This window comes from Diceros bicornis, chromosome 11 (assembly GCF_020826845.1).
Source record: "Diceros bicornis minor isolate mBicDic1 chromosome 11, mDicBic1.mat.cur, whole genome shotgun sequence".
NCBI classification, from domain to species: Eukaryota; Metazoa; Chordata; class Mammalia; order Perissodactyla; family Rhinocerotidae; genus Diceros; species Diceros bicornis.
In genome coordinates, this window is record NC_080750.1 from 39,976,982 (window position 1) to 39,991,685 (window position 14,704).

General features: G+C 38.9%; 1 protein-coding gene across 1 annotated transcript in view; it reads left to right on the top strand.

Moving 5' to 3' along the window:
- The window catches only part of FHIP1A (FHF complex subunit HOOK interacting protein 1A), a 221,794-nt gene that overhangs the window by 185,202 nt on the left and 21,888 nt on the right, over positions 1-14,704 (top strand). The window contains exons 7-8 of the mRNA XM_058550191.1: positions 3,415-3,582; positions 7,133-7,212. Coding sequence (XP_058406174.1) covers positions 3,415-3,582; positions 7,133-7,212 — 248 coding nt within the window. The remainder of the gene's footprint in view (positions 1-3,414; positions 3,583-7,132; positions 7,213-14,704) is intronic.

Sequence of the window (14,704 nt, forward strand, 5' to 3'; positions counted from 1 at the left end):
TAGAGTGTAGTGTACTTACACAAACCTAAATGGTATAGCCTACCACACACATAGCCTGTATATATGACGGGACCACCGTCGTATATGCGGTCCGTTGACTGAAAAGTTGTTATGCAGCACACGACTGTACTTAGAATTTCTATGTAAATTTGCAACACCTGCAAATCTTTATAGAACAAGGTAGATAAATATTGACAGGATCTCTAAGGCAAAAGGTCTTACTTACATCAACAACTGGTGGTTCTTCATAATTGGACCATGAAGAGGAGGCTACTCTCCTGTTTTGTTAATACATCCTATTTGGGGCGTTACCAGAAGCTTCAGTTTTACATTCTGCACAGCAGATTCGCTTTCCCCTGGTGGTTCATCGTTAACTTTCAAGTGATCACACTTAGGCTCTGGTCTCATCCTCATTAAGGAGGTTGCCTATTGGGGGGATTAGAGGAAGATTCTGAAAAGTAAGATAATGTGGCAGGAAAAGATTTTCCAGGATAAAAGCCTTCTAAGGGCTCTGAGAATATGGTGGAGAGAAGAGATGGAAAGAGGAGGAAACCAGATTTTCCTGGTTTGGGTTAGTTTAAGGTGAGTATGACCTTGATTTATAGAGTGTGTGACTTGATGCTTAATAGAATTGAGTTTTTAATATTTATAGCACGTTATGTAAATACCGCCCCTCCGAGTGCTTCCTTAAATCCTCTTAGCTTATAAATGACAGCTTTGATTTCTAAAAAAATTAAATCTTCATTTATCCAGCCTAAGAGTAGTAAACAATAGATGCTTAATGCCCTCCTTTTATGTCAGCCCCCAAAGACTGAGACTTATAAAGAGTTTATTGCTGTGCTTTTGAGCTTATTAAGGTCATGTGTAACTTAAGGGAGGAAAAGCTGATGCTGCATTATTTGCATTGTGATGTGCAAAGGCCGCTCCTGGAATTCTGCACAACACGTCAGCTCAGCCGTGCTCAGTAGGTAAGTTGAGAATACCGTATTGCAGAAACTACATGAGGGCCCATTTGGAATGATTAGTGCTTCTTTTTCCTATTGACCAAGATCATTAGGAAATTAGACTTTTATCTAAGTGGTTTTGGATTAAGTTTCTGCCAAAGGACCCTGAGATTGCAGTAGTGGAATGGGTGCGAGCTAATAGAACTATGTGTTTGGTGGTGGTGTGAGTTTCCCCCTTAGCTATACTTGGTGACATCACTTATTTTATAGGTCTTTATAAAAAGTGTCCCCAGTCCCTGCAGCCTTCAGAACACATGCAGAGAAGAGGGAAGAATTAAAAAATTAACCTCAACTCTGGCAAATATAAATCACTGGATCCTTGGGGGCTGTCATTTATCCAGAAAACATTTATTAAGTACCTTCTATGTGCCAGACTCTACACTGCACTGAAGTAATAAAGGAAAAGACAGCGTGTGTCCCAGGACAGCATTAAGAGTGCCATGAGCGTGGGACTAGAGAACACCAGAAAAAACGAGGATAGAAGCAGGGGTTGCCCATGAGAAGCACTCTTCTCAAGGTAATTTATTTGGCAAGTAGTTGATGCTTACCTGTTTCCTTTGCTATCTTTGGGCCATAGAGAGCCCTTTAAAGTTGGTCAGATGACACAGTGGTGTGTTGAATGTTTGAGGGCTCACGGCATTGGCGCTGAGCTGGAGGGGGAAGGGTGTTTACACTCTGATACAGTGCTCAGGCCACTCAGTATATTGCTGGGTGAGTCGTCAATAGATTCTGAGAGAGTGGATTCAAATGTATTGTATAGGCATGACTTGCTTAGAAGAAAGAAAACAGACAAAACTGATTTGGTAATGTCCACCTGGACTCATCTATCTAGAGCATACCTAAGAACCAAGAAAATTTATAAAAGTAATTTAAGCCTTTATGTACAGAGGCATCCACATAGAGTCTAGCTACACTTATATAGCAGATTTGGAGATCTAGTTTCTAAACTGATTTGTGGATTTTGAAAGCAGAAAATTACAAGGGGAAGAGAAATGCGTATACAGTCACGCACCGAATAAAGATGTTTCAGTCAACAACGGGACCATATATACGATGGTGGGACCATATATACGATGGTGGTCCCATGAGTTAGTACCATATAGCCTAGGTGTGTAGTAGGCTGTACCTTGTGGGTTTGTGTAAGTATACTCAATGATGTTCGCTCAATGATGAAATCGCCTAATGAGGCGTTTCTCAGAATGTATCCTCATCATTAAGTGATGCATGATTGTATTATAAAAAGAATGACCCAGTAACATATGATAAAGTGACAGGTAACACTTTGAAATGGAAGAAGAAAGAAGATGGAAAACTGGAAAAGAGATGATGTAATCACTCAAAAATTATCACCATCTGTTTCATTTAGCATGAAGTGTGCTAGACTCATGGCAGGGGAGATTTCTAAGATTTCTAGGGTGTGGTGTTAGAATCTGAAATTTTAAACTGTTTCCCTGGTGATTTTCATGCATCTCAGTTTGAGTATTTGTGTACTACAGACAATAAGGCAATTGATGATCCTTATTCATCAAGAGATGTTATATTCTGCTTTTAGTAAGACAAAGAAATGTCTGTGAGCTCTTAAAATATTCCCAATCAAATGTTAATTAAAATTTTGATGCTTTAAGCATCAAATCCTCAGCTCTTTGAAAAACTTGACTCTTCAGAGTTTTCTATTCCTTGAAAGATTGACATTTTACTGCATGTGAAAATCACACCACGTAGAAAATCTTAATTTGTATTATTCAAAAAGTCAGTTACTTTATAAGCAGTAAACTCTTTTAGTACTTTATAAATAACACTTGATGTATATTATTCAGTTATAAAAATTTGACTTGCAACTTTCCAGAAACATATCTGAATATCTACAGCACTTTGTGTCTGTACCTCTCATTTGTCATTTGTTATATTAATAATTTTGTTTGTTAGATTGTATATATAATCCATCTTCCTGGACAGAAAATATGATCTTATGTTTCTAGCTCCTTGTACATAGCAGGTCCCAATAAGTATTTGTTGAATGACTAAAAATGAAACAAGGTATACTGAACTTTCTAATTAATCCTTTACTGACATGTAAATACTTTCCATTACCTTTTTTTTCCTTTTGTGACTACACACTAAAATCTTTATGGTATTTGAACTGCATTTGATGATCAGAGTTGTCAGAACACTTGAATTGCTTCTTTATGCCTTTGCTTTTTTCTTACTGAATTAAAGGGCAGAAGCAGCGTGAGGTATTGTGGAATGTGAATAGGTTATAGGCTTCAGATGAAGCTCTGAAGTGTGTTCTCGTGGCAGGCGTGTTCTTGCCTTGATGAGGTCACTGTAGTGAGGCCAGAGCCCGTTGGGGAGGCATGTATCACAGCATCGAGAGGATGCTCACCTGTGCTTACTCTGTCGTTGGTCCCAGGTGACTGTGGAGGAGGTCATGACCACAACTGCATATCTAGACCTTTTCCTACGTAGCATCTCCGAACCAGCACTACTTGAGATCTTTCTCCGTTTTATCCTGTTGCACCAGCATGAGAATGTCCACATCCTAGATACTCTCACAAGCCGAATCAACACCCCATTTCGGGTAAGGAAAGCCCCAGAGGAAGGGAATTTATAACTGATAACAGATTTCAGGAGAGTTTGTTTTTGGAATAAAATTATGAGCATTCCCTTTTGTCTCTTTCCCTTGTTTTTTTCTTGCAGTCATTACCTTTTTCTTTTGGAACTAGAGAATGTGTTTTGCTATCAGAAATTCTTTTGTCAGGGAGGTGGCACTGACTGCCTTTCAGAGAACGTTTTTCTCAACTTATCCGGTTGGCACCTTTTTCTGTTGATCTATCAGAATGTGCTTCTGAGGAGGCAAGATGCAGGGGAACATATGGGCTTAAGTGCAGGTAAAGCCAAGGATCAGAGTATATCAAGTCTGGGTATTAGAGATCATATTTCTGTCCACAAGTGTTTTGAAGTGGAAATCTAGCAGTTGTGAATTTAGGTAGTCATTCTTTAGTTTGGAGCTCTGATTAACTTCGAAAATCCTCTTATACCATTAGTGTCACCCTTTGCAACCCTCTCCCCAAAGGCTGTCTCTATTTAATTGCAATTATTGTTTTAAAAGCAAAGGAATAATAATTTAACAATGTATTATTGAGTTTGTAACATATATAGATATAATATGTATAACAATAATAGCACAAAGTGGGGAGAGAAGGAATAGAGCTATGTAGGAATAATATTTCTATATTTCACTGGAACTAATTTAGTATAAATCTGAATTAGAGTCTGATAAGATGTATATGGTAAGGTCTAGAGCAACCACAAAAAATATAATGAAAAAAATCATTAAGGGAATTAAAATGTTACACTAGGGAAAATATTCACTTAATGCAAAAGAAGACTGTAAAAGAGGACTAGGGGAACAAAAAAACATGAGACCTACAGAGAACAAAAAGTAAAATGGCAGACATAAATCCAACTGTATTAATAATAATATATTATTATTAATAATATTAAAGACGAATAGATTAAAAAATTCAATCAAAATGCAGAGATTGTCAGGCTGGATAAAAAAACAAGTTCCAGCTCTATGCTCTCTATGGGAGATACACTTTAGATTTGAAGATGACATATCTTTCCCATCCTTTAACTTTCATGTAGATTGATTGAAAGTTAGATTGAAAGTTAAAGGATGGGAAAGATATGTTATGCAAACAGCAACCAAAACAAAGCTGGAGTGGCTATACTAATAACAGACAAAATAGACTTTAAAACAAGAAGTGTTACTAGAGAGAAAGAAGGACATTTTCTAATGATAAAGTGTTAATCCATCAGGAAGATATAGCAACTGTAAATTTATATGCATCTAAAAACAGAGCCCCAAAATACATGAAGCAAAAGCTGATGGAATTTAAGGGAGTAATAGAAAATTCAATAATACTTGTTGGATATTTCAATACCTTACTTTCCATAATGGGTAGAACAACTAGGCAAATGATCAGCAAGGAAATAGGAGACTAGCACAACACTTATTATAAACTCCTAGACCTAACAGACACTTATGGAACACTCCACCCAACAGGAGCAGAATGTACATTCTCCTCAAGTGGACAGGAATGTTCTCCAAGACAGACCTTATGCTAAGCCATAAACCAAGCCTCAGTGAATTTAAAAGGGTTGAAATCACATAACGTATGTTTTCTGATCACAGTGGATTGAAATTAAAAATTATAGACAGAAAGAAAATTCACAAATATATGGAAATTAAACAGCCCTCCTAAATAACAGTGGGTCAAAGAAGAAATCACAAGGGAAATGAGAATATACTTTGAGATAAATGAGAATGAAGACATAATATACCAAAACTTACGCAATGCAGTGATAGCACTGCTTAAAGGGAAATATATAGCTGTAAACAACTACAGTAAAAAAGAAAGATCTCAAATCAGTAAATGACCCTTCCTCTTTAAGACATTGGAAAAAGAAGAGCAAACTCAAATCAAGCAGAAAGGAGGAGATAATAAAGATTAGAGCAGAAATTAATAAGACAGAGAATAGAAAAACAATAGAGAAAATCAATGAAAGCAAAAGTTGGTTCTTTGAAAAGATTGACAAAATTGACAAACCTTTAGCTAGACTGACCAAGAAAAAAAGTGAGAAGACTAAAGTTACTAAAATTAGGAATGAAAGAGGGGATATTACTATCGACCTTACAGAAATAAAAAGGGTTATAAGTGAATAGTGTGAACAGTTGTATTCCAAAATATTGGATAACTTAGATGAGATAGATGAATTCTAGAAAGTCACAAACTTCTGAAACTGATTCAAGAAGAAATCAAAAACCTGTGAACAAGTAAAAGCTTTTGTGCTTCAAAGGGCACCATTAAGAAATTGAAAAGATAACTCATGAAGTAGGAGGAAATTTTTTTTCAAATCATATTTCTGATAAGGAACTCACACATAGAATAAAGAACTACAACTCAATAATAAAAAGACAAACATACTGTGCTGAGCACCCTAGACAGTGATATGCAGGAGTTACTATGGCAATACAGAGGAAGGACACCTAACTGAGACTGAGGAAAGGAGGTGTGTTGAGCGGTAGTACTGAGAGAAGGAGAAGGAAGATTTCCTAGGAGAGATGATGCCTAGAGTAAGTCTTTGAGAAAAAGTAGGGGCCAGCCTGTGGAGGAGACAGGAAAAGCTTTCCAGGCAAAGGAACAGCATGTGCGATGGTGTGGAATGAATGGGATGAAGTGTGTTGCTTCTGGCTGACTGCACGGTATGACCTGTCCTGAGCACAAGAGATGTTTTGGGACAGGCCAAGTACAGCTGTTTCTCTACAACATCATTAGGGATTTCAGTGACCAGGTTTTAAGTCCATCCTGCCTAGAAGACAGCTAGCACTTATTCTCCTGTGCACAGGAGAGCCTAAATTACATAAGTGGCCTGCCTGATGGAATGATAAAAGCTCACTCCTGAAAAGGCATGATGGTTTTGTAATACACCTTTAGGTCTTCCCTGTTTGGATGATTATCTTTCCTTTTTGGAAATCAGAGATTGAAAGAATTCTTGTTTTTATGAACTTGTTAGAAAAGTATATTATCACACCTCAGCACTACAGGGAATGGAACCAAGGAGAATGTTTGCCCCAAAGCCAAGAGGAGCTGAGGCTTGGGGCTGAGAACGCTAGAGGGAGAGACAGCCAGGGGATATGCAGTTTTCTGTTAGTCTTGTCTTGTAAATAACCAAGATCATATTTGAAAATAACTTAGGAAAACAAATGACTTGTGTAGGAGATTGTGTGTGTGTGTGTGTGTGCATGTGCGTGTGTGTATTGGGGAGTGTAGGGGGCATGTTTATCTGGATCTTTACAAGTTGGAAATATGAGCATAGGCATTTTGTAGGAGGGTAATTCTGAGTAGTGGCATAATTCCAGGTATAGGCTTTTGAATCAAATCCTATAGGAGAACTGATAGCTTTAATACACATTCTCTCTGGCAGCAGCATGTTTTTATCAAAACTGCTAAAAAAAAAAAAAGAGGCCATTTTATTTTGTAATTCTGATTTATTTACCATCTGTGAGGAGTAGAGCTAGCCTTCCAATATCTGAAATAGAACGTGTGTTTATTGCTTCCCAGCTCTGTGTGGTGTCCCTGGCATTATTTAGAACTCTCATCAGTTTACATTGTGAAGATGTGATGCTACAACTGGTTCTAAGGTGAGTTGCCATCTTTTGTTCCCTTTAAAGAAAAACTCACTTTATATTATTGCTATTATATTTTTGTTTGGTAGTATAAGCTAAGTTGGGTCCATGCTTCTAAGGAAGAAAATTATCAGGAAAATAAATTTTAATTTCTGCATTATTTCCCAAGGCTAATTTTAGTTTTACTATTAAAAGTTTTTAGGGGGCCAAATGTGTTGTATTATAGATATGCTCCTGGAAACAATAGATAGAATCTTTGGAAATTTTCAGAAGTATTTTGAAAGCTCTTCTGATATGTGGCTGAATGTTTCTGTTCCGAAGTGCATTTTTAGGGGACGTGTATTACTGAAAACAACTTTTCCAAATGTGAAATGCTGTTGATACATAATTTCTGTGACTCTTGCTTTAGTAATGGTACATATACAGTGTGCACTATCTGACCTGAAAGTGTGTTTCAATTAAATTTAGTAAATATTTAATGAGTTCTTTCTGTATACAGTTCAGAAGGGAGTAAGGCATGTAGTAGATGAATTGAAAAGGACTTATATACAAGGTAGAAAAGGTATGTCCTTCAGAGGTATAGGTGGGAAAGGTTTCATGAAGTGGCTGTTGGAAGACAGGTGTCGAGAGTCAAAGTGGACTGCTATTAAGACGACATTAATTTGGTCATTTAGCAAGGGGACCCAGGAACACCGAGTCCTGCCTTGGCCCAGCTATGCCCCTTCTTCTGGGGTCCTTGAGGGGGCATCTTTTGTAAAGGAAGAGAGGGAGAGTTGGTTAGAGTTTCTCCTCCTACACTCCTGTCTGGTGGTGTGGGTGCAAAAAGGCGAAAGACCACCAGGGTTGTTCTGCACACTCTCCACCTCCTCCTTCCTTACTGGACTTTCTGCTCCTTCCTTTGACCACTCCTTGGGGATAAGGGTGGAAGAAGCTGAGAGCAGGGGGAAAGGGAGGAGACTTGGGCTGCCTCTGGTCCCCGTTGAGGTTTTGACATGATGAGAGTAGAATTACCGAGGAGATGGTGTTCCAGGTGGATATGACAGCATTTCCAAAGCGGCAGCTGTGGAGAAGTCCGGTGATAGCAAAGTGTGATCATGAGAACAGCAGCATGGCCCAGGAACTAGTCAGAAAAGCAAATTCTTGACCTTCTCCTAGACATATAGAATCAGAAACTTTGGGGGTGGGTGGACGCCAGCAAGCTGTGTTTTAACAAACTTTTCAGGGGGTTCTGATGCATGGCTAAGTTTGAGAACCATTGCTTTAAAGAATGGTGCAGTGTAGATGTAGCATCCTGCACAAGAGAGCGATAAAAAAACCAGGCTGGGGAAGCTGGTGGTGGCAGGATGGTGGAGGCCTCACAGAGTTATTGTTTTATGGGAGAGTATCACCTATTCATTTTTTTAGTTTAAAAAGAGTTTTTGGACTTTTGAGGGGTTTAGATCAGGTCATCAGTAATTAATCTTAAGGCATTAGTAAAGAACAAATCCGATCATAAAGAAATACCCTGGGTATCTGGGTAGAACATTTGTTATCTGTCCTAAAAGGATTACTTTAGCTCCCCATCAAGTCTCTAGTGATATGACAGAATGCATTAGCAAGGCCTGAATGAAATCTGTCAGAGCAACTTGTTAAAGCCTTTTTTATTGCCAGAAACCAGACTTGGCCTCCAACAAGGGTAAAACCTGATTATATTTAAATGTGAAATTCTTGAATACTGCTTCTTTGATGACATGAAAAGCAGCTGTCTTTTTCAGTGTACCTGGAAGCCTGGCTTTGCTCAGAGGAGCAGAGCTTCCCAACTCTGAGTCACCAGGTCAGATTTAGCCCAGGTGGTGGAAGCTGGCCATTCAGTGACCTTTACAAGGTGAACTCTCATCACCTTTTGTCTACTCAGAAAGCAGTGCTTGTTGGGTTAAAAACTGTCCTCAGAGATTGTGTTAGTTAAAGCTCCTTTTGAGACCCAGACCTGTACCTTATGCAGGTGAAGAAATTAGCTCATGGTTAAAATATTTACATGTCCAAGTCAGGGCTAGTCATTTCCAGGGTGAGTAAGGACTAGTAATTTCCCAGGAAAGTGCCTGAAGGGCAAGTTATCGCAGGTTCTGACTAGAATCATGGAAAAAATGCCAGACATAACCACCTGGTCCTAGACCCTCTGAGGCCAAGTTTCTTCTTTGTTTCTTTAATGAGGATGATGATGATAATAATAATAATAGTTCTCCTTTATTGAATACTTTCTCAATTTTTAATTCTACTGCACTGCCTAAGGGAATCTATGAGAAGAGCGAATGAGAGGACTTACACAGAAGTTGGGCACGTGGTAGACACGCAGGAGACTTTGGCCTCCTGGTCTCTGTCCTTTGAACTACGGATTTTTTCCCTCCACATTTTAAAATTATTTTAAATTATGGTAAAATACACATAGTATAAAATTTACTATCTTAACCATTTTTAAGTGTACAGTTCAATGGTATTCAGGACATTCACATTGTTGTGCAACCATCACCACCATTCATCTCCAGAACTATTTTCACCTTGCAAAACTAACACTCTGTACCCATTAAACAATAACTCCCTGTTCCTCCCTCCCAGCCCCTGACAGCACCCTTCTTCTTTCTGTCTCTATGAATTTGACTACTCTAGGTATCTCATATAAGTGGAATCATACAGTGTTTTGCCTTTTTGTACCTGACTTATTTCATTTAGCATAGTGTCTTCAGGGTTCATCCCTGTTGTAGCATGTTTCAGAATTTTCTTCCTTTTTAATGCTGAATAATATTCCGTTGTTTAATGCTACATTTTGTTTATCCATTCATCTGTTGATGGACATTTTGGGCTGCTTCCACTTTTTGGCTGTTGTGAGTAATGCTGCCATGAACATGGAGGTACACATATCTGTTCAAGACCCTGCTTTCAGTTCTTTGGGTGTACGCCCAGAAGTGGAATTGCTGGATCATATGGTAATTCTGTCTTAAATTTTCGATTGTTTTCCATAACAGCTGCACCATTTTACATGCCCACCAATGGTACATAAGGTTTCCAGTTTCTCCACATCCTCGCCAATATTTTCTGTTAAAAAAATGGATATTTTAATAATCAAAAATGACAGACAGATTTGAGGAAGAACCAACCAGAGCTTTTAGAAATAAAAACTGTAATTATTAAAATGAAAAACAGTGTTTGAGGTAAATAGCATTTAAGATACAGATTAAGGGAGAATTAATGAACTAGAAGATAGAGTGAAGAAGTTACTAAGTCTGTAAGAGAAAGAGATAGGGAGCAAAAAATATGAAAACAAGGCTGTAAACAATGGAGACTAGAATGATAAGGTGTAACATATTCAGTTAGAGCTTGAGAGGGAGAGTAAACTGCTGATTTGACTTGACCTATTCTGATTTTGGAATTTGCTACCTCATAAGGTTTCGGGAGGATCAACTGTGGTAATATCTTTGAAAATGTTTTGAAATGCTGTAAAGTATTACACAAATTTAAAGGAGGGGAATTTTCTAGAAAATACATTTTCAACGAATAAAAACAATGTCGAAACTTTTCTGATTTAGAGTCTGTACCAAAAGCAAGGACAATGAAAAATCCTGATTCTTCTAGTCATTTAAACTTTATTTTAAGGAACATAAAAAAATTGATGTATAGTCCATCCTTTTTGTTGTTGCCACTGTAGTCATTCGAATGTACATGATAAACTTGTAAATCTGAGAGGCAATAGAGCAGTGAAGGTTATGTGAATCCTTTTAATGAAGTTACTTGTTATGTGATAAATAATAACTGTATGTTAATTTTTGTTGCAATCCAAATACTCTTAAATATTGACATTTCAAAATGATAATCCATTTGTAATTGATACGTTTCTTTCATTCAGCAAAATATCAGAAAAGTAACTTGAAATAAGGTACCCAAAAAGAGAGGCTATTTTAGTGAGCAGAAAGCCAAGGAGAAATTGTCCACCTCCATGGATGTGACAGATGATAGGCCAAAGGCAGGCAGGAAATGCTGACAAGCAGTGAAGTGACAGATCACCCCCATGTTCCTGGCACTTCCCAGTTTAGGCAAAATTTAACTGCTGAATTAAATTGCTGAATGCCATCGCTGAGTATTCTGGTTAGGGTGTTTTCTTCAGAAGAGCTGTTCCATTGTCAGGTTTATGAACTGCATTGCCTGTTGTGTTCAGATAGAGGCTATTTTGCTCGAAGAGAAGCCGTGTGTACACCTCAGGAACATTTCCATCTTGCACAGGAGTTACGTGTTTGGAGGAGAGCAAAAAAATGCCAGATGAATAGGAAAATAGGATAAGATGAATAGGAGAAATATGGCCAGGATGTCTTTGAAAAACAAACAATCTTTTTGAAATTCACTAATGTTGCCTTGTAGATTTTGCCTGTTGGTGCATTACTGAGGTTATCATCATCTCATAAGAAGCACCTTGCTTACTTTGTTGGACTTCACTGCTTTGTTCTTTGATTTTATCATCACTGTAGTAATAGGCAATATGTGTGCTTGGTTATCAACTGGTTGTCACTGAATTGCTTCTGATGTGATGATGATTTATTTTAATGAGTGATATCCAGGAAAATAGAAAATAGACCCAGGGTTACAGAGGGTTGGAAAATAATGAAAAAAGGGAGGACAGTGTGGACAACAACGTTTTTTTCCCTGCTATATTGTGGAATGGCCTCAAGTAATCTGGACCTCTAAAATCAGATATTTAATAGTCTCTGATTGTTTTTTACTGCTTCCTGAATTTAAATTAAATCCCCAAATAAAATAAGTATAGTATAAATGAAAAGACAGTTTGATGACAAATACCTATACTAAATTCCTAAATGATTTTTCTGCTATTGACAGCGACTTCATTTTGATATGTGATGTTTGGGGAGCTCCTGATATTCATTCTGTTCCTAATCTTTCCCTGTAAATGATGGAAAGACAGAGGGTCAATGTACAGTTTTCCCACTCTTCCCTCTGGGATAATCCTTCATTATAAAGGCACAGTAGAAGTACTGCTTTGGATATAAGGGGGGTTATTCATTTGAACTGACCCCCCATTTTCAATTTTATTGATCCTCTCCTTCAACCTATAGGGATCTCCCTTTATTTGATTTACTCAGAAGAAAATTCTTAGTTTCTACTTACGGCATGTATTTGCAAAGTTGCAAATTCCCAATAACACTTTATTCTAATATAATTTCAAGCTACCCACTGGTGATATTTGATAAATATCTTTATTAGGTTTGATCCAGTGTTCCATTTTTTTAGTACTTCAAACAAAGAGTAGACATCTGTGTATGTCAACTTAACTCATGAAATATGTTTGGTTTGAGCTGTAACTAGTCATTGAGTTCCTGCAGTATATAAAAACATTGAAGCAGTTTATTTCTTAAATAATTAATGATCAAAATAAGGCTACAGTAAATCCTGTGAATTTGCCTAGACCTCACGAGCCTTTGAGAACAGAAGAGTTCAAATCAACAACCATAGGATAGGTTTCCCTGCCTCTCACCTCCACCCCTCAATCTAAGACCTTGGCCCTCTGCAAAGCATCAGTCGTCACTTCTTGGGGGACCCCAAGGGAGAGGTCTTACATCTGTTCATGACCAAGTCTGTCCTCCACCACAGTTGCCACAGAAGCATCTGCCGTGGTCTCCTCACCTGCTGTGGCCCCTTTGGTTGGTGCTGCCTCACCTCCGTCCCTGCTGGACGACCCCCTCACCCCGAGAGTACATGGGTGCTGAGGTGCTGTAGCAGCACTGCCTTCCCTTGTGCCCGTGGGGCCAGAGCTGTGATGTGTTCACACAGGTGGGAGAAGGCCTCTCTCCCTGAATCATTCTTGGTCACCAAAGCATCTCTGCTCGCAGAGATCCTTGTGAAAAGAGCTCCTTCATTTCCTGCCTACAGCATCCATTTCTTCTCCAGTAGGGCTCAGATACAAGTCCCCAAAGCTAGGCCAAGAATTAGAACAGACCTGCCCTCTTTCCCATACTGTCTTCTTCTATCTTTCCTTTTTGTTCTTGTAACCTTTGACTTTTATGCAACTGAACTTATGAAAATAGATGTCTCCACATCAGACACGTGGGGTGTGTCTGGATCTTAGTGATAGCAGTTTAGGCTTCAGGTGTGTGTGTGCCCATGGGCATAGGGGAGAGGAGAACAGGACCCCCTCACCTAGCTACCTAGGTAGTCAGATACTTGAGGAATGGTTTGATTTTTTTTTGAGAAAGGAAGGTTAAATGGCAAGTTTTTCATTTCCTACTTTGAAGTAATTAAGACCTGTGGTGTAAAGTACCATGAAGAGAATTAAATCTTTTTTCCTCCTTGACTCAGGCTCTTGCAGTAGGTCAGTCATCAATATAAACATAGATTTTCCTCATTTGGATCAACAGATGTGGGAGACAGTTTAATATTCGCAGGCCTCAAAACCCTGAAAGTTGTGTGCTTTTTATCTTTTTCACTGAATTCTAATTATAGCGTGTTTTCCTCTGTGCTGCCTCTTTCTTGAAAGCTAAATACAGAAACAAAAACATTCTGGTTTATTGAAGATTGTGGTTGTTCACAGAAGGGCTCAGGCTCTTCTGGAACTGGCTCCTGAACACACATGTGATGCCTGGCTCTGGCTATGAGACCTCCATCCCATTTTCTCCATCTTTGTTTAAATAAACAGTATAGCCTTTTTCTCAGTTAAGAAGGTAAGCCGTTTAAACACACTTTATTCTACCCGTGAGGCCCACTGATGTGCTCCAAGTGTGTCAGAAATGATTGCCCAGATTTTCTTGTCTCCTGGTTCATCATGATACTAAGACGCTTTTGATCACTGCTTTGTGTGAAACGGGGCCTAGTGCTCCTCAGTGGGTCCTCAGCCACCATATTTTCTCATGGTCACCCGTGAGAATATGAGAAGAGGTTTGCACTGTGGAGTGGTTCTTTGCCTTTTTGTGCAACCACTATCCTTCAGTGCCCACTATGAGTCAGAGTTTCTGGGATTGTAAGACAAAACTATTGAAGGAGGTCCTTGCTCTGGTAGCACATTATATTGAGGAGGCAGATGCGGAAGTAATTGTGATACTAGGTAGTAGTGCTTTAGTAGGGGGCCGTAAGCATAGTAGGGGGAGAGTAGCTCTATCTTGGAGTAGGAAGCCCAGAAGCCTTCCTAGAGAAGGTGACACTGAGGCTGGACTTTGTAGGATAAGGCACTTGCCAGGCAAGAGAAGGGAAAAGCACATTCCAGGTGAAGGTTACAGTGGGTGCAAAGGCACGGAGGCAAAGAAGTATAGCATGTCCGTTAAGAGATGAAGAAGTTTGTGGAGATTCATTTGTGAAAGCCCTTAAATGCTCTGCAATGGGGTTGTTCTATTGGAAGAAAGAAGCCTTTGACAAGTTTTAAGCAAAAGAGTGAACCCTGGGGGCTGGTGAGATTGACAGATTGAAAGTGGGGAGAGGATGAGTCCACCCCTGGCCATGACTAGTCCTGATTATGGGTGAGGAAGTGGCTGACTGG